Source organism: Podospora pseudopauciseta (genome assembly GCF_035222475.1).
Source record: "Podospora pseudopauciseta strain CBS 411.78 chromosome 7 map unlocalized CBS411.78m_7, whole genome shotgun sequence".
NCBI lineage: Eukaryota > Fungi > Ascomycota > Sordariomycetes > Sordariales > Podosporaceae > Podospora > Podospora pseudopauciseta.
In genome coordinates this window covers 62280-82332 of record NW_026946667.1, presented here as the reverse complement: position 1 = coordinate 82332, position 20053 = coordinate 62280, and the positions used below count along the sequence as shown (strand labels likewise).

The 20053-nt window shown below is 52.7% G+C and overlaps 7 protein-coding genes across 7 annotated transcripts; 2 read left to right on the top strand and 5 right to left on the bottom strand.

The window, feature by feature from the left end:
* Window positions 1-1192: 1192 nt before the first annotated feature.
* QC763_703170 (uncharacterized protein) lies at window positions 1193-2347 on the top strand. The gene is made up of 2 exons (XM_062915321.1): window positions 1193-1413; window positions 1474-2347. Exons 1-2 carry the CDS (start codon window positions 1404-1406, stop codon window positions 2337-2339), a joined length of 876 nt encoding a protein of 291 aa, XP_062761314.1. The 5' UTR covers window positions 1193-1403; the 3' UTR covers window positions 2340-2347.
* A 2594-nt stretch (window positions 2348-4941) lies between these two features.
* QC763_703180 (uncharacterized protein) lies at window positions 4942-6552 on the bottom strand (the record flags this gene model as incomplete). The annotated part of the gene is made up of 1 exon (XM_062915322.1): window positions 4942-6552. One exon carries the CDS (start codon window positions 6550-6552, stop codon window positions 4942-4944), a length of 1611 nt encoding a protein of 536 aa, XP_062761313.1.
* A 111-nt stretch (window positions 6553-6663) lies between these two features.
* Window positions 6664-7717, bottom strand: QC763_0102090 (uncharacterized protein; the record flags this gene model as incomplete). The annotated part of the gene is made up of 2 exons (XM_062906410.1): window positions 7083-7717; window positions 6664-6845 (listed from the first exon to the last, which is right to left on the bottom strand). The coding sequence occupies exons 1-2, from the start codon at window positions 7102-7104 to the stop codon at window positions 6664-6666; spliced, it is 204 nt and encodes a 67-aa protein (XP_062761312.1). The 5' UTR covers window positions 7105-7717.
* Window positions 7718-8502: 785 nt separating this feature from the next.
* BGL4_2 (beta-glucosidase) lies at window positions 8503-12748 on the bottom strand. The gene is made up of 3 exons (XM_062915323.1): window positions 11174-12748; window positions 10733-11121; window positions 8503-10673 (listed from the first exon to the last, which is right to left on the bottom strand). Exons 1-3 carry the CDS (start codon window positions 11401-11403, stop codon window positions 8680-8682), a joined length of 2613 nt encoding a protein of 870 aa, XP_062761311.1. The 5' UTR covers window positions 11404-12748; the 3' UTR covers window positions 8503-8679.
* A 651-nt stretch (window positions 12749-13399) lies between these two features.
* SMD2 (mRNA splicing protein) lies at window positions 13400-14831 on the bottom strand. The gene is made up of 8 exons (XM_062915324.1): window positions 14641-14831; window positions 14527-14559; window positions 14444-14465; window positions 14261-14358; window positions 14147-14185; window positions 14073-14088; window positions 13899-13978; window positions 13400-13836 (listed from the first exon to the last, which is right to left on the bottom strand). The coding sequence occupies exons 1-8, from the start codon at window positions 14658-14660 to the stop codon at window positions 13794-13796; spliced, it is 351 nt and encodes a 116-aa protein (XP_062761310.1). The 5' UTR covers window positions 14661-14831; the 3' UTR covers window positions 13400-13793.
* A 174-nt stretch (window positions 14832-15005) lies between these two features.
* On the bottom strand, window positions 15006-17855 carry ERG24 (erg24, C-14 sterol reductase). Its single transcript, XM_062915325.1, has 2 exons — window positions 16665-17855; window positions 15006-16607 (listed from the first exon to the last, which is right to left on the bottom strand). Exons 1-2 carry the CDS (start codon window positions 16730-16732, stop codon window positions 15209-15211), a joined length of 1467 nt encoding a protein of 488 aa, XP_062761309.1. The 5' UTR covers window positions 16733-17855; the 3' UTR covers window positions 15006-15208.
* On the top strand, window positions 17023-18938 carry MRL1 (Cation-independent mannose-6-phosphate receptor CI-MPR; the record flags this gene model as incomplete). The annotated part of the gene is made up of 3 exons (XM_062915326.1): window positions 17023-18054; window positions 18117-18726; window positions 18786-18938. Exons 1-3 carry the CDS (start codon window positions 17669-17671, stop codon window positions 18936-18938), a joined length of 1149 nt encoding a protein of 382 aa, XP_062761308.1. The 5' UTR covers window positions 17023-17668.
* Window positions 18939-20053: the final 1115 nt, after the last annotated feature.

Here is a 20053-nt window from a genome sequence, read left to right as displayed (position 1 = left end):
ACCGCTACCATATCATAGGCATGTACTGAACTCCCTCTTCCTGAGGTTGGTTCTCGGAGTTTGGACTAATCTTTACTCGATAGTAAAGCTTATAATAGGCAGTAGATGCTTGGGTCTATGGGCTAGCCCCTACAAAAAGAAGTATTGGCAGGTGCCCAAGCGGTTGGGTATCCACATCGTCGATCTTGAAACATGGCAGGGAACCAGGTTATCTTGGGTGTCAAAGTAGCCTTCCCGTCGGGAATCGTTGCCGACAAAGCGCCTTCGATGCCGGACAAGATGCAGCCAAGGTTCTCCCAGGAGGTGTTGATTGTGGAGAGAAATAGACGGAAGGCACTGGCTACCTGCTACAAGCGATACCGCCGCAGCAAACTCATACTCGCTTCCTCGCAACGCATGGGCAGTGATGTCACTCCGGCCGGTGATGGATGAGGGCTTCCGCTATGAAGGAGGGACGGGATGAAGCGAGCATCTCCGTTTATGGAGTGCATAGCCATTGGAAACTCGCTTTCTTGTCCAAGATTACTGAGTGATGTTGCCTCCGTTCTGCTCAATGCATAAAGCTGATAGGGTGAATGTTAGGGACGTGGTGTTCCTCTTCACCTGTGTGATTGTATGCTGTTAAGATAGCCTTTTGTAAATGCGGGATCAAGTGCTTGCGATGATTCAACTACAGTCAGAAAAGCGTGTCAGGGGGTCAAGGGCTCAGGGGCTGAGAGGTTCGGAGGGTTAATGGTGGGCACGCTTTTCAGCTTTTCAAAGAGATTCCAGTACATACAACCACCAGGTGTAAAACTAATAGAAAGGATAATCCCCATGAAATGCGGAACCTATCTCTGCCGCACTTGGTCGATATAAAGTTATCTGGGATGCCAAACCATCGGGTTCGTCCGTGCCGGTTAAACTGTTGACAGGTACTCTCATGCCTGCCACTAGGATGGCATCATTTCATAGGGCTGACTGCTCATGGCCTGGGCTTGTCTTTGCATAAATCCGAGTCGGTGATCAGCGCAAGGTGTGTGAGGGTGACTTGTTCAGGTGGTCGAGATTGGCCTGTTAGGATCTGCATTTGGTCAGAGCTGAATCCCTGATGCAGGTGGTGTCGGCGTGATGAAGAATTGACCACTCAAAAGCTTCGGATTCATCCACACTCAGCTTGTGTCTTGCACAGTATTGCACCCTAACCGCGATAGCCTTTTTGAATGAGGCTAGTGCGTTCAATATTATACCGTACTTATGTCATTGTATACACGGAGTCCCCGATCGAAGAGCAAGAGAGCTGTGTAAGAAAATGAGTATAAAGGGGTTCAACATGTTGACGACTGTGGAATCATCTGTCGCCGTTATACCTTATCCTACAGGCCCTAACACAGTATCGGTGGCTGCGTAGCAAAGCATTCATCATGGCGAACGGTATGCCAGCCTGCAACAGTATTTTGATGTATGAACTGATCGCTAATCACTGCCATACAGTCAAATCAACCATGGTGCCTGATTTCGAGGTGAAATTTCTCCTTGATGCCACCCAGGTTCTCGGCCCAGCATCATCCAAGCCCAACGAAATCCTCCGTGCAGCCTTCAAACTCCCCGAGAAACCCATCAGAATGGATGTTCATTTTTTGGACACACCCTCCAGAGAGATCTACAACGCGGGATGGTCTCCTCGCATTCGCAAGATCGAAGGCGAGTCAGGCTATGAACTGACTTACAAAAAGCGATACCCAATCATCGATCACCAAGCCGACGGGGCTATCGATACTGGCGATCTTCTCACAGCTCTCACTGTAGCCAGAGACGACGGTTTCGATACTACTGAGACCAAGTACGATGCACAAGTGGAGTGGGGATTTCAGAAGCAGACCCTGAGTATCAGCCGCAAGAAGAAGGTCAAGAAGGAAACAGTGGGGAAGAAGGAGATGGGGCTACCTGGTGAAGAAGAGTCTAGAAAGTTGCTTGGAGACGAGATCCCCGGCAAGTTTGACGACTGGTCATTCGAGAAATGGGGAACAAGCCTCCTTTCTCAAGCCGTTATTTACGGTCCGATCTCAGCGGAGCGGTATGAAGGCAGGTGGGAAGGAATCGAAGTTGATGTCGAAATCTGGCCTATTCGCAACAAGGACACTGATACAGGCACCGAGAACATTGTCGAAATCTCCTTCAAGAGTGATAATGGGAATCATGCCGGAGGCATACAGAAGGTTCTTGGTGAATACTTGACGGAAAAGAGATGGCTTGTTCCGAGTGACTCGCTCAAGACACAGCTGATCATGGACAGGTATGGGCCTCAGGAACTTGATGGGGATGAGGGAGTCACTGGCAACTACACCGATATGGCATAAGTTTTTGATGTATCCTGCAACATTTTTCAATTTGCAAATTGAAGAGACCCATGCAGTGAAGAATTCTTTCTCTGGATATGCACCGGTTTAAAGGCCAGTTTCAGTTCTTATAGCTCCCAAAAAATAGCACGCTGGCCCGATCAATGCCAACAAAGTCCCAGTAATGCATTTCAGTATGATGGGACGACAACTGAAGGGTGTCAACTGTCACACCATATTATTAGTAAAGCCGGAAGCTCTTTGTCTTGTGCTGGGGCGTGATTTTCTTTTTTGCCGCAAGTTTCTGGAACATCGGAGACGTGGTTTAGGCCGGCTGACCGAATACCGGAGGTTATGACTTTTCTATTTTTTGACCAGGTAGGGGGATGAAAAAGAGATAGCTTGTTATGGAGACAAGTTCAACTCGTGAAGGAAATGACCTAAGGTAGTCGCGTCGTCTTAGAAACACGTCAGTAATTTTGCCTTCGCCCCTGAGACACACACTTGAAAAGGGGGCCCCTGAATGTGATGTGCTTCTCCACACTGAGAACAGCAGCACAAGCACCCGCAACGAGAAACACTCCACCACATTTGGCTTGGAGTATGTTCTCGGTGGGTACCCAGCATGTTGGTCAGGATATACTAATGATCGGCGAAAAATGGGCGCTTCATCAGCGAAGTGTAGAATGAGCTCCATCACAACCGCACCTAATGCAACCCTCATCATTAACCAAATTCAAGGATGTTTGGCGACGGGAGCAGCCTTAACCTAAGTTCAAAAATAACCACTTAGTAAATCTCCGTGATCGACGTCAATCACATCCTTCATCACGATCTTTCACATTTCCAGCCATCACACCGGGATCAAACAGGGTACAGTTACTAATCCACCATCCTAGCACTCAACGCCAATTGTCATCATGAGCCGGGGGCGCAAACCAGGCATCAATATTTTGAAGCGAACTAAAGAAGCCACCGCGATGCTCCCCACTCCATTACCGGCTACCGGATGCTTTAGCCTCATGTGCCTCTTTTCTGCATTCGGCTTTGCCGTTTCGGCATCACACCACGAACACCCCAGGTTCCAAAATCCAGATTGTTTCAGCCGCAGAACTAAACAGTTTAAAGTGCATACCTACCTAGGTATGATATATGCTACGAGAAAAAAAGGTTCACACACCATTGCGACGCCACCACGCGATCGATCCTGGAAGATTGATTCCACTTCTGTCAGCCCGAATGTGATTTCTCCAGCTTCTCAAGCCACCGCCACCCCTCGAGTCTAGTCTGACATCTCGCGTCATCATCGTCATCCAGGAGATCGCCATGCGTTCTCTAACCAGAGACACCTGGGGCGGTGATCTTCTATCAGCTTCCTGAGGTACCTTACTAGATCTCCCAGCATGTGCATATGGAAATTACCCGCCGACTTCCATGACACAACCCCCCTCGTCTGATACTTCTTGCTCAGTCAATCTTTAATAAGTGAAGGGATATGACACTAGGAAAACTCAGTAACTTGATCAGATAGATACCCAAGTGAGCAAGGCACGTGTCTCGGCCTAACCCCCGATCAAGATGATGGTCATGATGCCAGCCATCTCCGAACGTCAACCTTCGCAGAGGCTCCGAACCGTTGCAGGTATGAGGTGGATAAAAATAATGTTAAGCTTCCTCTTCCCCAGTCATTCTGAAATTCCGACCATGCCATCTCATTGCCCCATCATCAGGCAGGAGTAGGAGTGACTGAAAAGAAACACACCCTTCTCCAAGCGTGATAATACCTTCCGAAAATCACGATTGTATCAAAACAAGAAGTCTCAAACACATCTTGCTATCCCAGCCAGCCCTTCATCTGCAACCCCCCCTTTAGTGACAAGTAAACAAAACAAGCCTTCACAGCATCTTACTTTAGACCGACCCCTGGCCTGGGGAAAACAAACCCCAACCGAGCGGCGGGTACGGTGTAAAAGCCAGACGGCACAGCCATCCACAAAAAAATTATCCAGCAAATCAACAGTAGCCATCCCTTCAAGGTACGAGAGAGACGAAGTCTCGAGTACTCCACGCCACACATGCCCACCGCAGTCATGCATACCACACTTCCCCACCGGTCGGTGGCGTGCCTCTCGCGTCTCACGGTACGTATTGTAGCTTTGCCTCAAACTCCCCATGGGAAGGGGGTGTGTACCTAGACAGGTCGACTTCTACCACCCCCCCTCTCTGCGCTCCCTGTCTCGGCAGAACCAGCCGATGATCGAGAACCCCCCCCCTTTTCCTACCAAGGCGGGTGCTGACAGCGCGGGCCGATAGCTGCATGCCCACCTACCTTCCTTGCCTTCATACACTGTACGGTCCGGGGATCCATCTCTTGAACGCGTAAACGATCAGTAATCACCCATGTCCGGCACTTCTCACCTCAGAAGGCACCAAGAGAAGGCAGGAGAGAGCATAGTGGTGGAAAACTCCAGATCCCATTCAGAAGCAAAACTGAAGACATTATGTTCCCACTTGTGTATCACGCTATGCTCTACCCAAAAACCACAACTCCAATAATGCCCAAAACTCCACAACCATGTGATTCCATGTGTGTGTACCCAACAAAACAAAGCCAGCTCCAACTTCAACACCCACCCCCCTCCAAACCCTGCAACAGGCCCCCCAGCTTCTCCCGCAACATAGTAACCATATTCCCACCCTCCTGCTCGACACTATCAGCTACAAACCCCTCCCCCATCATCTCCCCTTCGTACCTCACCCCCGTTGCCGTCCCGCCCAGCATCACCCCAAGCAACCCTCTCGCCTCACGTCCAGAAAGCGACCCTTGCTCCACAGCGGTGGCCGTCTGCATCGACAAAGAAACACAATACTGTCTCGGCAACCCCAAAGCCCTCTCCACCCCCTCCAACTGCCTATCCACCATTCGAGCTAGCAAGCCAGCTCTCTGCCAGTGGTTCACCTCGTACGGTTGCTGTTGCTCATACCCAAAATCATGATATCCCCTAGAGAGATCAATAGGCATAGCATGCGCCAAGGCATGCTGCATATTGTTCCCGCCTGACCTCCTTGTCATGGCAAACGCCGCTTCGAGCAGCACATGTCCGAAGATGGCGTCGTAGATGGTGATGAGCTGGAGATAGCAGGACACCATGGTCAGGAGGTTCGCGCCGTTGAGCTGGTGGTTTTTCCCCCGTGGTGCTCCTCCCAATGCTGGGTCAACAATGGTGGATGATGATGGGGAGCTTGCTGCCGTTGATGAGCCCGCAGAGTACCCCTGGCTGGGAATCTGAGAAGAACTCGAGGCGGGTGATGGCCATCGTGATGCGCCCTGAACACTGTCATCGGTGATGCTGGGTGATCTTTTGTGGCTGTTTTCGTCTGTAGGTTGAGGGAATAGTTGCGAGATTTCGATCAGCTCAGAGGTGCTGCTCAGGACTGAGGATAAAGGGTCGAAACCGTCGGTGGGCTTGGTTGAGCCTGGTAGAAGAGTATCAAGGATGCTAAAGTCTCGAGGCAGGGACTTTGTGTGGAGGAGCTGCTTTGAGAGGCTTTGTTGTAGGCTTGCAAGCAAGACCCCTGGGTCTCCCTGGCGGGAGGATTTGTGTGTCGGAATGGGCTTCATGGTAAAGCCATCCTCTGGGTTGAAGGGTTGATACTCGGGAGGTGATGGAAGAGACAGGGTGGACGTCTGATGTTGTGTCGAGGGGTGGATGTGGTGGTTGCCGCGTAAAGTGTGAGTGTCCATCAACAGTGTGTTGCTGTGAACAGAAAAGTCAAAGGTGTCGATGGCGTGACTCGCATCTGCCCAAGGGATGATCATGGAGCTATCCTCCATCACCAGCGGATGCTCAGACCCCTGCTGAGTGTAGGGCCATGGAGCATATAGAGGGTTACCGCAAGCCATCTGGTCTCCCGAGGTCATGGCATATCCACTGCCAGGTAAGGACACGAAAGGTGGTTGATGTTGAGCAACATCGCAGAGGGATGCATTGTTTGCTGCTTGGGCTCTTCTGTGTGCAAGCCTGCCCGGTGGCTTGGCCGGACTGGTAAAGCAAGGAAATCGAATACGAAGGCATCTTGTGCACGGGGTGCTTGTGTCATCCTCTTTCTTGCGTGTGCAACGGAGCTTCTGGCTTCTGCATCGATCACAAGCCGATCGTCGCCAGGGTGAATGGCTCCGAGCTTCGGGAAGAGCGGCTGCAGACTCGGACACCGGGGTGATGCGTGATGCCATCGTGAGTGATGTGATTGCTCGGTGGTGGTTCGGAGGCAAACACAGTGGTTGATATTGAGCAGAAAAGGTACCGATTCCGAGTGTGGGAGAGGTGTGGAAGCGATCCCTATATCAAGTCTTTGGCTCGGCTGGAGTCCTATCCTTCACCTGCAGGGTGTCTAGATGCGGTCTGGTGGACCAGATCATCTTGTTACAGACCCCGGATAGGGCTCTTACTTGCTGACTGGAAAGATGCATGGCGAGGTACATGATGCCACATGTGTAGGGCTCCGGGGCAAGGCCTCGCAACGGCGCTGTATGTCTGGCTTGGGCGTGATGGAGGGGTGGGTTCAAGAGTGGGTGGGTCAGATGCATCCCTGAAGGTTGCGCTTGGCATGTGGACTTGGGCGTGGGTGTAGATAGCTCGAGTCGTTCTGACAGGGCTCATGGCTTGGACCGAATATAGCAATGGATGTCAGCTTAATCTTATCGGTCGTATTGTACTCTAGACTGTAGCTCTAGACTGTAGCTCTAGACTGGATCATTCTGACCATCAACTGACTCTATCGACATGAGAGATTATGATCTTCGAAGACACAGCTTGAAGATGGGTGACGTTTGGCCTGCAGAAAGCTCAAAAGCTCATTCAATTTACACTATCAAGAAGCGTGCAAGCCATGTGGTCCAGCTGTAGGGGTCCTACCAATCCAGCTGTCACAGCGATAAGAAGCTCGTCGTGAATGTCAACCGCGGCACTGGCAATCTCGTGCCGCTCCCTCGCAGCGGCTGGCCTCCCCCACGAGCCGCGAGAGACTCGGAACAAAAGACAAGACCATTCTGGCAAAGCAGACGACTGTTTATTTACTCAAATAAATCCCGGAGAGTTCCTGGAACACAAAGCTCGGGGTTGAATCGGAGATGCTGCTGGTCCAGGGTGTGGTCGACCGGACGAGGGTTCGTGTTGAAGTCGAGATGGAAAGATTTGTTTTTGGAAGCTCTCTTGGTCAATTGCGGATGCCTGATGCAGCCAGCCCATGGCCCTGAGGTGGCCAATGACCTGACTCCGCTCGCACCTGGCAGGTGAAGCCCGTCAGGGCCGGCCAATCACGTCGTTGGCGGAACGAACTCCTGGTACCCGCTGGCTGCCATGGAAAGAGTTATACTCGGAGGAAAAGAAACAATCCGCCACTCTACAGTGCATTGTGTTTCTGAAAGGATGCCAGAAGACGGTGAAGATATCCATGTCTTGGCTCGTTCGTCTTTGAGCACCTTGCAGGATGCAGAGCACTAAGACACAAGCTTAAATCTCCCTCTGGTACTATGAGAGGTTATTATAGTGCTGCCTAGACGGCTGTTTCCATCAGCACAATCATCATCATCATCACCTCTTCTCTTGCAAGTAGGCTCTCGAAATCTCTGTCCAAATATGTCCCCCCGAGTTCCGATCCCTAAAACCCTCATAAAAGTCCCTGCATACCCTCATGAACACCTCTCCAACACTCCGTCCCCTCCAGCTCCCCCCACCCCCCACAGCCCATCTTGAACTCATCACCCTCAACCCACTCCCATCCCATCATCAACAAGCTCATTAGCGTCTGACACCATGCAAACCGCATGCACACAAGCAGCCCTCGCAGCCCCCCCCCCAATTCGTGATTGGCTAAGGCCCATTGCAACGTCGCACAAAAAGAGAGGGGGGTTCCTGACCGGTTGAGAATCGAAGCTCGCCCTCCTATTGGCTGGGAATTCCATGTCCAAGTCCTTCGCATATCAGCAATCCAACTTCATTCCAACTTTTCCGATTCCTTGATCGTGATGTGATCTTTTGGCGCAAGAAAACTCGGGATCCGCGGGCGGGAAAAGCCCTCATGAGGAGGAGGCGGGAACTTTGCTGCTGGTAGAAGTCTCGGTTGGAAGAGTTCCTTGGTGAATCTGGAAGGGGGTTTTTCCCACCGAGACACTGAGGACGGACTACTCTTGACCATCACATCCGTGACCAATTTCTGACAAACATGAGGGCTGACAACCAAGCCAGAGGTGAGCAAAAGGTGTATCAAGGTAATAATCCATAGTATAGCAAGTCAAAACGCTACAACAGCTAATTCAATGCCATAACACAAAACTTAATTCCCTCCCTTTGAACAGGTATCACTCCAAAACAGCGCTCAACCCCAAATCCCTACTGCTCTTCCCCACAAACACCGTCTTGGTGTGCTCACTAATGACCCAATCCTGGCTCACCACATCCCAGTTGCTCAAATCCCTCCTCGTCAACAGCCCCCTAAACTTGGCCGTCTGACCCGGCTCGATCCTGAGCTTGCCAAAGTCGCGCAGCACCACCTTGGGGTCATCAGGCCCGCCAAGAGAGACATACAGCTGGACCACCTCATCTCCCACAATCTCCCCTGTGTTGGTGATATCCGCCGTGACTTCGTACAGGATATCGTACAGCGCCTGGTTGCCACCGGGAGAGTTCTTGCCCGAAGACGGCAACAACGGCTGAGGCGAGTCGTCAATCGCGTGCGGGGGCATAAACTCCTCGGCCGTCTGGCCAAAGTGCGGGTCGCCAGAAGCATTCCTCGGGTCGGTGGTGTTGAGATAGGGGTAGATATACTGATAGACATAGGGGAACTCCTCGTCGGGGAACAGGTAATCGCTAAGATCCGTCGAAAAGTTCCCAAAAGTCGGCGCGGGAGCTGTCTGGCCTGTCGTTGGCTTGTAGGGGCCAGCGTTCTTCTTTGTAACCTGGATGTTGCTGTACTCAAAGGTAGTATAACTCAAGCCGTGGCCAAACTCATAAATGACAGATGTGTTGGCCTTGTCAAAGTAGCGGTAGTCAATAAACACACCCTCGGAAAAGTCCTGCTGGGGTGCGCCCTCGCCATTGTTGGGGGTGTAAAGAACATCAGCGCCGTAGCCCTCGCGGGTGGCGCCCCAGGTGAATGGCGACTTGCCAGAGGGGTTCACCTTGCCGTAGAGAACATCGGTGATGGAGTTGCCGGATTCTTGTCCAGGAAGACCGGCCCAGAGGATGGCAGTGATGTTCGGGCTATCATACCACTCGCTGATGAGAACGGGACCGGTTGAGTGGATGACCACAATTGTGTTGCTGCACCATCTGGAAACGTTCTTGACCAGGTTATCGCCGCCTCTCCAGAGTGTCAAGTTGTTGCGATCGCCCATGTTGCCTTCAAAGTTGATGTATCCCTCACCAGAGTCAGCGTTGACGAAAACAATGGCGGTGACGTTATCCTGCGATACCAAGGCCCTGGTCTGGGATGACGCATAGTTGGTCAGAATGCTCTCATAGCGAGACCCATCCTTGATGGCCTGGGCCTGCAGGGCAGCGTCTGGCGTGATGAGGTAAGGAAAGTTGGCAGTGCCAGAACCCCAGCCCATCGCGAGTGTGCCGTTGTTGCACCCGCGATCGGCACAAGAATTGGGTCCGTTGGGGTTAGGTCCGGCATCCTCTCCAATCACCGCCACAAACTTGGGCTTGTTCAGGGGCAGGGAGCCGGTGTTCTTGAGAAGAACGGTACCCTTGGCAGCGATTTCACGGATGAGGTTTGCATGGTCAGCCCGGACATCGACGTGATAGTTGATCTGCTGGTAGCCCTCGCCCGCGGCCCAGTGAATGGGCCCATAAGTGTCGAGTGACCAGAAACTGAAGTTGATGGGGTCCAGTTCAATGCTCTTCTCCACCTTGAAGAAAGCTGCCATGATACGCATGGCCATGTCGTCGATCCGATAAGCTGGAACAGTACCGTTGAGCACAGCCACAGTGAGGTTGGTACCCCAGAAGCTGACGCCAGTGTTGAACTCGGTATCTCCGGGCATCGACATGTCGAGACCAGCCGCGGCGGCAGCTGCACCGGTATGCTGGGCCTGCCAATCACTCAAGACGAACCCCTGGAAGCCCAACTCATCCTTCAAAAGACCGTTCATAAGCTTGGAATTTTGGCATCCATAGGAGTTGTTGACCTGCTGGTAGCTGCACATAAAAGAGCCTACACCGGCGCGGACGGCATCGGCAAAGGGCCAGAGGTAAAGCTCGTGCATCGTCTTGTCGTCAATGTTGGAGGAAAGAGTCTCGCTGATGTTGAACCCATAACCGCGAGCCTCGCCGACTTGGCGGAAGTGTTCTGTGGCCATATTAGCGCGGTTGAACTACAGCCATCTTGCCGGTTCTGTTTGCAAATACCTTGTTCATTGCCAATAAAGTGCTTTGCGCATGCAATCACGCCCGCATCCTGATGTCCCTTGACAGTCTCGGCCATGCCGACTCCAGTCAAGACCGGATCCGGAGAGAAACCCTCCCAATTTCGCCCAGCAGCGGGCATCCGACCAAGAGGGCCGGCGACAGGTCCAAGAATCACGTTGATCCCCTTGCCCTTGGCTTCCTTGCCAATGGCATAACCACGGCGGTACATCAACTGGCGGTCCCATGTAGCAGCAGCTGTCTGACCTGAAGGGAAGGCGGAATTGTAGTCGGTTCCACGGATACCAAGGGGGGCGTCGTGCATGCAAAGACTGCGGAGCCCCAGGCGAGGGATAGCTCCTACTTGACCGACACATTGCTCCGAGGCCCAACTATACCAGCGTCAGTCATGGCGTTAGGGCCATCTGAGCAGGTGATACTCACCCAGTACCAGTCGTCAAGTTGACCTTCTCCAACAGCGTCATCTGGGAGACAAACTCCCGAGCTTTCACATACGCCTCTGCCCATCCATCGGCTTCCGGGTTCATCCATGGCGAAGGGTAGACGGGAGGTGAGTACGCGAGGTCTCTCTTGATGAGCTGTGCGTGGTTGTCAGCAGGTGCGGCTCTGGCAGCAAGAAAGGGTAGCCAGAAGGCTGCATGTATAAGCTGCATGTTGGTTGCGGATCATGCAGGATCAGATCGGTATCAATCTGGATAAAGAGGTTTTGTGCAGCGGCTGAGGTAAGCGTGAGGGCAGCCAAACTGTTGAGCAACAGAAGAAAGCAAACACAGGTTCACAGCTTCGAGAGCTCTGACCACCGAATCTTGTAGACGACAACTGAGGCTCGATGGAGAGCTCGTGGCCAGTGGAGGCGTAGGACTGACTCAACAGAAGGAACATGCGTACCTTTGGAGGATATTGGGGAGTGGCAAGAGCGCCGCTTGCCAGGGCGGCGGCAACCACCACGCTGAACTTCATCGTGGCAACTGCTCGTGTTGATGTGTGCAGCGAGATGCAGGCTGCCGGAGGTTGGCAAGGGAGATGCAGAAGATCACCACGGACAACGGCACTGAAGTGAGACAAAACCAACAGGAGCTATGCGGGCAGCAATATATATTAACAGGGCTGCGTCCCTTCCCCTCCCCTCCATTGTTTAATCCCGAGATGCTCATGGCTGGCTGGCCGGTCAATCTCGTTGTGTACGTCAGTGGACCGTTTCCGGGAAGCCAGCCGTCATCCCATCTCGGCATGCTCGCCTGGTGAGTTGATGGCACAACCCAAGAGCCCGAGATGTGGGATCCGTGGGAGTGGCCGGACAGCCAGGACTCAAGTCAGGGAAGTGTTAGGAAGTGCCTCTCGATCCATTCATGGAGAGCAGCGCCTTGCAGGGTAGCAGCGCATCCGTTCGGGCAGGTGGGAGGATGGAGGGCGGGTGAGAAGCCGGGTCATCGCCGTTGCGAAAAGGGCCGATCACGTCCAAGCTGCACTCGAACACGGATGACAATCTGACGGACGAGATCGTCCTTTCCCCTGACCAGAATGCGGGGGAGGCTCGGGAGGCTGACATTGAATCCCACTGCTGTGCTTGGAGGTCGAGATGAAAAGTCAATAAGATGACGATGTTCGGGAATAATTTAGTGGAGACGGCGGAGATCGGCACTTTGGTCGCCACAGAAGCTTGAAGCTCTCGGCAAGTGCTTGATCCCTGTCATACCGTACATGAATGTGGAATCCGTACACTGGGCAATCGAACCAGGCGCTGATGAAAAGTCAAGGGTGAGCACTGGTGAGCCAGTCTTCACCCGCCAGATTGAGTACCCCCTTCCTTCGGTGGCCGTGAAAACATTTCCCCAACCGAAGAGAAAAGCCTGGGGCTGGCTTCCGTCGCCGGATAGCAACGATCCCCCCCCTCTGGTGCGCTTAAGTGACCGTTACACTGTAACCCGAGCCGAATCCCACAGTTGAACGGTCGTAAACAGTGGATTCCGCCCCACACCACCGAACAAGCCTCCAGCCGCTCCCCCGTCTTCCCCCCTCCACCCTTCCCCGCAACCACCAACTCGACCATGTGCCGGGTCGCCTTCCCCGTACCATCTTCTCTCTTTGCTGTGAGGAATTCGGTTACACGGTACGAACCTGCATCGGTCCTTTTCCGACGCCACGGCTGCCGGTGAAGCAAGCGAGGCGGCGACGAACCATCACTTCCGCTGGTGATGAGATGATGAGGACGTGAAAGTTCACTTCATTCTTTGCAACAAAAACAGTACAAAAGCCGAAGAAAACCGGATGGTTGGTGTTACATTCCTGACTCCAACGCTGTATCCATGCTCTTGGTCACCGGTGTGTCGTATAAACATGCTTAAACAAACATACGAAGACACCACTCCAGCAGCAGGTCATGCAACGTTGTACAGTATTGTCTCTGTTGTAGTCATGGATTCAACAGCAGCGTCCCGGGTCACCGGACATGTAACTCGTGGTCTCACAGTATCTACTGCTTGACGTTATGGAATGGGCTCGGCGCATGGATGTCAGGGGCCAATCTGTGTGTAGCTCCTTGGGGAACTGGGAGCGTCTCGGGTAGCCCTATATCCCGTAGCGCAACGGCTTCAGGGTTACGGAGCTTCAGGTTCTTCTCCCGGAAAGAACCAAGAAACACAAAGAGCTCCCACCCTTCCATGTCGAGTGTCAATCAACTACTTGCCCACCTATCCATCCTTACCGACACCCAAGTCCATGTTCAAAGGACGTTTGGTTGGTGATTAGCGAAAGCAACGCCGAGCTTTTATTTATACTGGTTGGTCCGAAAATGTAGAATCTGCCAAATTCGCAAAGTGCCCTGAAAACTGAAAACGCCACGGTGTAATGACACCCGCCCAACCCTCTGTTTACCGACCTTAAACGTCTCCACCGGCTACCCGACAACCCGGAGAGGGCAGCGAAACGGTCCGAATCTCTTGGCCGTCAACCAGACCCTGAAGCACGGCAGTTGTGTTTGCCAACTTTGTAGGCCACTCTAGTTATCTCCGGCCAGCCTCAAGGTCCAACAAAAAAAATCCAATCAGCTGAGCAAAACGAGAATGACACTATCACCCCGCAAGAACCTGCAAAATCCATGTCAGCCAAGAGTGCAACTAACTCCTCAAGAACCACAGGTGCCACTTACATCTTGCTGATAAACCGATCCTTGTTCACCGGCCGGCCCTTCTTTCCGTTGTGTACTGGAGTCTCGGTCCACATCTCTTTCTGTACAGATAAAAACCAAAGTCAGCCTCACCTCGGGGGGGCCTCTTGAAGGCTTCGGGACTGGTGTCCGTCTATCCGGCAGGTAGCCACTTACGACGTTCTCAAGAATCCTAAGAGAATGTTAGCACTAGAAAACAACAGCTTCAACAGTCATAGAAAAAGACTTACATGTTGCAATGCCTGTCAAAAGCCTTCACTCTGGCAAGACTAAAACGCGCAGACAAAACCTCAGGTCAGCATTGCCCCCATATCCCATCTCATTCATTGATATGACAAACTTACAGCTTGCGATTTGACCGAATGCTAATCAAAACCTGAGAGTGACTGCGGACGGCCGTCTGGAGGAGGGAAAGCGGCCCATTGCTCATCTCATAGGCTTCCTGTAATCATCGAAAGGTCGAAAAGTCAGTCACCGATTCGCTCGGCTTCTGCCTTGTTTGAAGATGCAGGTTTGAATATGCGTACCAGTTGAGCAATCTCATACTCACTATTGAAGAGGTCAGCGTCATTTCGACTGCAAAGAGTGAGTTTGAGAGGATCAGACTTACGTGCACTCGTTACGAGGCTTGTTGAGAAGTGCCCTACATCACAGAAAACCGCATAATTAGCTTCTGCCCCTATGATTTGAATAAGATGGGCGGTTTGGCAGGGCAGTATCTCACTGGATGTTAACGTCAGACATGGTAGCGGCTGGTTTGATGAATTCGTGATTTCCGAGGCTCTAGAAGAACAGCAGTCTGATGGAATGTGTGGTTGGCTGATAAAAACTCGATCAGCGGTTCGGTCGTCGTCGGGTTGGATGTGTGTTTTTCGTCTACAGTGTTGAGGACGGAAACACGCGTTGATGGATTGGCCAAGCCAACGCTGGTGGTTGATTTTCGAGACCCACTGTTGAAACTTTGTCACGTGTTGGTTGGCTGGACTGAAAGCACGGGCCATCAAGTCAATTTGTTGCTTGTCACGGTTTGCTCACCGCCCTGGAAAAGGGGAAAGTTCTGGCACGAACTGTCACTCGTCAGAGCAGCGAGGGAGTCTTGTTGCATGGTATTAGATTAATGTATTGCATGTAGATTTGCTATGTATTCAACTCAAACATTTTTGCTGCATTTATATCTGGCCCCAAAATTATTCCAGTCCGCCCAAGATCCCAACCGTTTTATTCATTGCCCCCTCTCCCATGTCCACTGCATCTCCATTCCCACCAGAACCCATTCGCCATCATTACCAACCTCAGTAGATGTAAGGAATGATCCTCCATCGGACAGTCTTCTTATACTTCTCCCAGTCCTCGCCATACTTCTTGGCGCACTTCTCGTCGTCTCTGCGGTCACGGTGGATCAACAGAATGGCAAAGTACAAGACGTAAAAGTAGGTGAAGATGATGCCCCACCCCTTGGCCTCACCGGGGATAACCTGGCGGCCGTCAAGCATCCTGGTCGCGCCATCCACAGCAGCACTTCCTGCAGACAGGATGGTGTAGCCGGCAAGCCCGGTGGGCAAACTGTAGGGCCAAGCCTGAAGCCAGTCACCAAAGTAGTTGATGTGTCTGGCAATGCCCCACCAGCCAGAGATGAGCAGACGAGTGCCCGCCTTGGTGGGCATATACTTGAGATGAGCCAGCTTGGGGTCATTAGGGTTGGTGCGGAAGTCATTCTTCTGGCTGTTGGACAGGCGGAAGATGGCAAAGCCGAGCACCAACAAAGCACCGACACCGGCAAGTCCCAAAGGACCCAGCGTCTGTGGGTGGGTGGCAAGGTAACGTGTCTGCTGGGTGTAGATGAATGGAACCCAGACAAGGTCACCAAACGAAAGCATGAACCCAAACCCATCGGTGGTAATATCCATAGTCGTCATGATGGCGGGCTCCATGTACTGGCCGTCCAAGACGTAAAGTGTCTGCACGACAGCCACGAAGACGATGCTGTCGGTGACATAGCCATAGTTGCGGTACTGCTTCGCAATGAAAGCCCCGTTCAGCAAAATGTAGGTCAGCATGCCGGGGCGCAACTCCATCCACTCTTTGATGTCGATCTCGCCAATGAAGGGGAGGGTGACGCGTGGGTTGAGCTCGCGCCCAATGTACCAGTCGTATATCATGTTGCCAGTAACGCCACCGGCAGCAAGCTCACGATTCTCGGGGTTGCCAGGCTTGACGCTGAAGCTGCGAACGTAGACAAAAGTCGCGAGCGCATAGGCAATGAGTGTGTTGGCAGTCAGAATCTGCACATAGTTGTCGGTGATGTAGGTCCAAAGGGGGAACTCGGCGCCCTGGGCGATGGTACCGGCGGCGGCAGCAACGATGCAGAACATGGTGGTGGAGAAGGCATTGAATCTGTACTTCAACCGGCCACCACTTCGCAAAACTGTGCCCTCGGTCTCGGTCGCGGGAAGGATTCTGTACAGGATGGCGTTGAAGAGGTAGAAAGCCAAGGTCCACCCTGTGGCCTCCCAACTGAAGAGACCAGGCCACCCATCTTGTGGCCAACCAACTTCGCGCTTCAACACATTGAGATCGAGGTTTTTGGGATGGAGGAGGGAAGGCGCTGGGCAGCCGGACAGATCGTTACACGCAAAGGTGATGGCGTAGACGAGGGGTGGGAGGACGAAGCTGATCAGGGCAGCGCCGGGTCTGCAGAAAAAGTGATTAGCGAAATGCGGGGCAGCAAGAGGGATTGTTCGCACTTACGGTCCAAAGAACTCGTACTCGGGCTTCTTGCGCGACGCCTCGATGGGTTGCTGTGCTTTGGAACCCATTGTTGCTGCGTTCGCTGTGTTGACTAATTAGTCGACTGTCAATTGTCGCGGGAGCTTGTCGCATATAAGTAGCGCCCTGTCGAGCCCGTGGAAACCGCGGATACCGGGGTATGGCATCAGCTGGAGGCCCAGATGCTGACGATTGCCCGTTGAAGACGTTGACGATGGATGGTCTCTACCGCGTCGGCGTTGGAGTTTCCCGGATGGCCTGAGAGAGGTTCACAGTCGGCTCTGCGCTTCCCGGATGGCCTGAGTTTGTCTGAGCCAATGACGCAGCACCATGAGAATCCATTTTCCAGATGAGCTGTGTGGAGGGTCAGGGGCCAACAGCCTTGGCAATTCTACACTACCCTGTGCTTGGCATCAAAGTCCCAGGTGGACTTGGACCCGAGATCTGCTGCCATGGATGTAGAGACTGACAGCTTGAGCTCTATTTGTTGACTCTCTCTCTCTTTGGGTCACTTCATGAGGAGCTTCATCATTCCACTGGCAATTGTGTTTCCCCAACTTAAACCTTAAGCTTTGTTCTGACATGTGCACTTCACTCTACTGTCCGCTGCCAGCTGCAAGGGCCAGCCCCTTGTGCTTGGGGCAGCCAATCACAGCTCCCATTCAACGCCTCCCTTTTTTCCTTGGACCAGGACCCAGTTGGCATCGGCTTCTAAAACGGTTACCTGTGAAGGTCGCGTTTGGGAGCAACCCTCCATCATCCAACGGCCACGACATCGAGAACGACGTCGCCCGTGTCGCCAACTGTCTCCTGTGCTTCCTCGTGTACCGACACTTCATCAGTGAACAACAACACTCGATTTCGCCCAACCCCTGCCACTCGGCGCGAACGCGCGCATCTGCATCCCGAAGCCAAGCAAGCCCCAACATCCTTGACCGAACGCCTCCGTTCCATTCGAAATTCGACGTCATCAAATATTCTCAGCCATGCATCGGCAAACACCATCCAGGGCCCTCCTTCTCTGCGCCCTTGCTGTCCTGAGTGGCAAGGCAGTCGCCGAGGAGGCTACAAAGACAGCCACCGCATCCACGCCTGTAGTCACACCCTGTGTCGCAACAGCAACCACCGGCGCCGGCGCTTTCTTCGACCTACGACCCGACACCGCAGTAGTTGTACCCGAGGGGGAGAAGCCACCAAAGGGCTCGCCTGTCGACGATTATGTGGCTAGAGGCTGGGATTATGGCTCAAACTTTACATTGAACTTCTGCAGTCCCGTCGTGAAGGAGGTGGAGGATGTCGTCGGACTCGACAAGGATCTATGGAAGAACGTGAGCGCATACTATGAAACCAAGGGCAAAATATATGCTTTAGGGTAAGACCGCCCTTATACTGGGAACAGCTTGGGGCGGCAGCATCGCTGACGATCCATGACAGATTATCAGATGGAAACCTAGTACCCCGAGGGCGCAAACTTGTCCTTCAATATACAGGGGGATCCCCGTGTGGTCTATCAGATGAAAAGAACAGGGAAAAGAGATGGGAGGTCCATGACGGGGCGACATACAAGTACCATGAATACGACGACGACGACGACGACGACAACGACAACGACAACGACAACGACAACGACGGTGAAGACGCCGAGTCAAGGCGTGCATCGAAAGACAAGGATGAGGAGGACGAAGATGATGACAAGCAGGACAAGGGCAAGGAGAAGCCAAAAACACAACGTCGCAAGTCGGCCACATTTTCTTTCCTTTGTGACAGGGACCCAGATACACCTACGGCTGCTTCATTTGTTGGCACAGATCCGGATGAGTGCGCCTACTTCTTCGAGGTCCGTTCAATGCACGCATGCTCTATCGCCGAGCCCCACAAACCTGGTAGCGTTGGGCCTGGCAGTGTCTTTGCCATTATCTTCTTCATCGCGGTCTTGGTCTACGTGGTTGGAGGTGTCTTTTACCAGCGCACAGTGGCCCACGCCAGGGGTTGGAGGCAGCTGCCCAACTACAGCCTGTGGGCTGGCATCTGGAGCTTTATCGTGGTATGTCTTGGTGTCATACTTAGGTTTCCTTGGACTATAGCCGCTAACCTACGGTGTAGGACATGTTTACCATATTGACCTCATCCTGCGGCCGCCTGATCCCTCGTAGGAGAGGGTACCATACACTGTCCGGATCCCCAAGTGGGAGACGCCACAGTCGAGACGCTGAGAATCGACTAATTGATCAGCTCGATGAGGAATGGGATGACTGACACTGTCTCTCGTACGGTTCCTTGCTCAAATTTTTGTTTGTATCACCAGTTCTCTTTTTAGTTTCTCAAAGCATCCCTTACAAGCTCTTCTTGGGTCGTGTTAGTCTTTTTCTTGTTTCGTGGCTCCTCAGAGAGCAATAGAACCAAAACAGGTTGCTGCGTTATATCGAGACCTCGCATGACTGGAGCTGGCGTTTCTGGACTGGGTCGAGCGGGTGGGTGAGGGTGTGAAAAGGCGCATGTCTGTTCAGTCTAGTTCGTCTAGCTGGATGGCAATTTGGATTGTAGATTTTCTTTGGAATAGAGTCCTCCGTCGCTCTTTTTCGGTCCACGGATCTCATTGCTACGCGCTCATGCAGTTGGTAGTGATGTATTACGACTCGCCGGGTTGCACAAATTCCCGGTTAAGAGGAGCTTGTTCGGAGTAATGTCCACCCGTGACCTGATAGCCATCGTCATATAGTCAACGTCACCTTTGCATCACCATAGCATATTCGGTGTTGCTCTCCGCCTTCTGTTCAAAGAGCACATGGATATCAGGGTCTCCCTATGCCCCTTTCAAACCCAACAATAGTTCTCTGATGTTTTTCGCCATGCCGAAGGACAGAGTGATCTCTGCCCATACTATCCCGTCTTCGCATGTCGCACAGAATTTGTGGGATATGCTGTTGGCGCATCTCGAATGTCAGCATATTGCTAGCATGCAGCTACCGTGCAGTACAGGATCGAACTTTGGGGACCCTGCATGCGGCAATTAGGTCGTGCGTCTGAAGAATGCCTCTACCATGGTTCCAAGATGACATTGCTTGTCCCCTGGTTGGCCCACAACGGCCACACACCACTTACCTACCGTGGCTTACAGAATGTCCCGGTGTACCGAAGGAGAGCATAGTACAGGGACCAAAGGCTGTTATAGGTCAGCTGTCCTTGCGGTGGCACTGCCAACGGTTGTCTATCACCAGTGAGGAACTTGTGGGAAGTAAGACGATCACACCTCTATCCTCGGGTGGGTGGTGCGAGGCAGGTAGGTTGTGATAGTGGGCATATATACCCATTCCCATCATTCCTCTCTTCCTCCTCCATCTCATTATCTCACCCAACCGCCCGTCATCCGT

Coding starts and splice junctions, on each gene's coding strand:
- BGL4_2 (XM_062915323.1), bottom strand. CDS start 11,403: ATGCAGCTTATACATGCAGCCTTCTGGCTACCCTTTCTTGCTGCCAGA. Junction 11,122..11,173: donor AACTTGACGACTGGTACTGG/GTGAGTATCACC, acceptor ACGCTGGTATAG/TTGGGCCTCGGAGCAATGTG. Junction 10,674..10,732: donor CTTTATTGGCAATGAACAAG/GTATTTGCAAAC, acceptor ATATGGCCACAG/AACACTTCCGCCAAGTCGGC.
- SMD2 (XM_062915324.1), bottom strand. CDS start 14,660: ATGTCTGACGTTAACATCCA. Junction 14,560..14,640: donor ATGTCTGACGTTAACATCCA/GTGAGATACTGC, acceptor TCTGTGATGTAG/GGCACTTCTCAACAAGCCTC. Junction 14,466..14,526: donor AAGCCTCGTAACGAGTGCAC/GTAAGTCTGATC, acceptor CCTCTTCAATAG/TGAGTATGAGATTGCTCAAC.
- ERG24 (XM_062915325.1), bottom strand. CDS start 16,732: ATGGGTTCCAAAGCACAGCAACCCATCGAGGCGTCGCGCAAGAAGCCC. Junction 16,608..16,664: donor GAGTACGAGTTCTTTGGACC/GTAAGTGCGAAC, acceptor CTTTTTCTGCAG/ACCCGGCGCTGCCCTGATCA.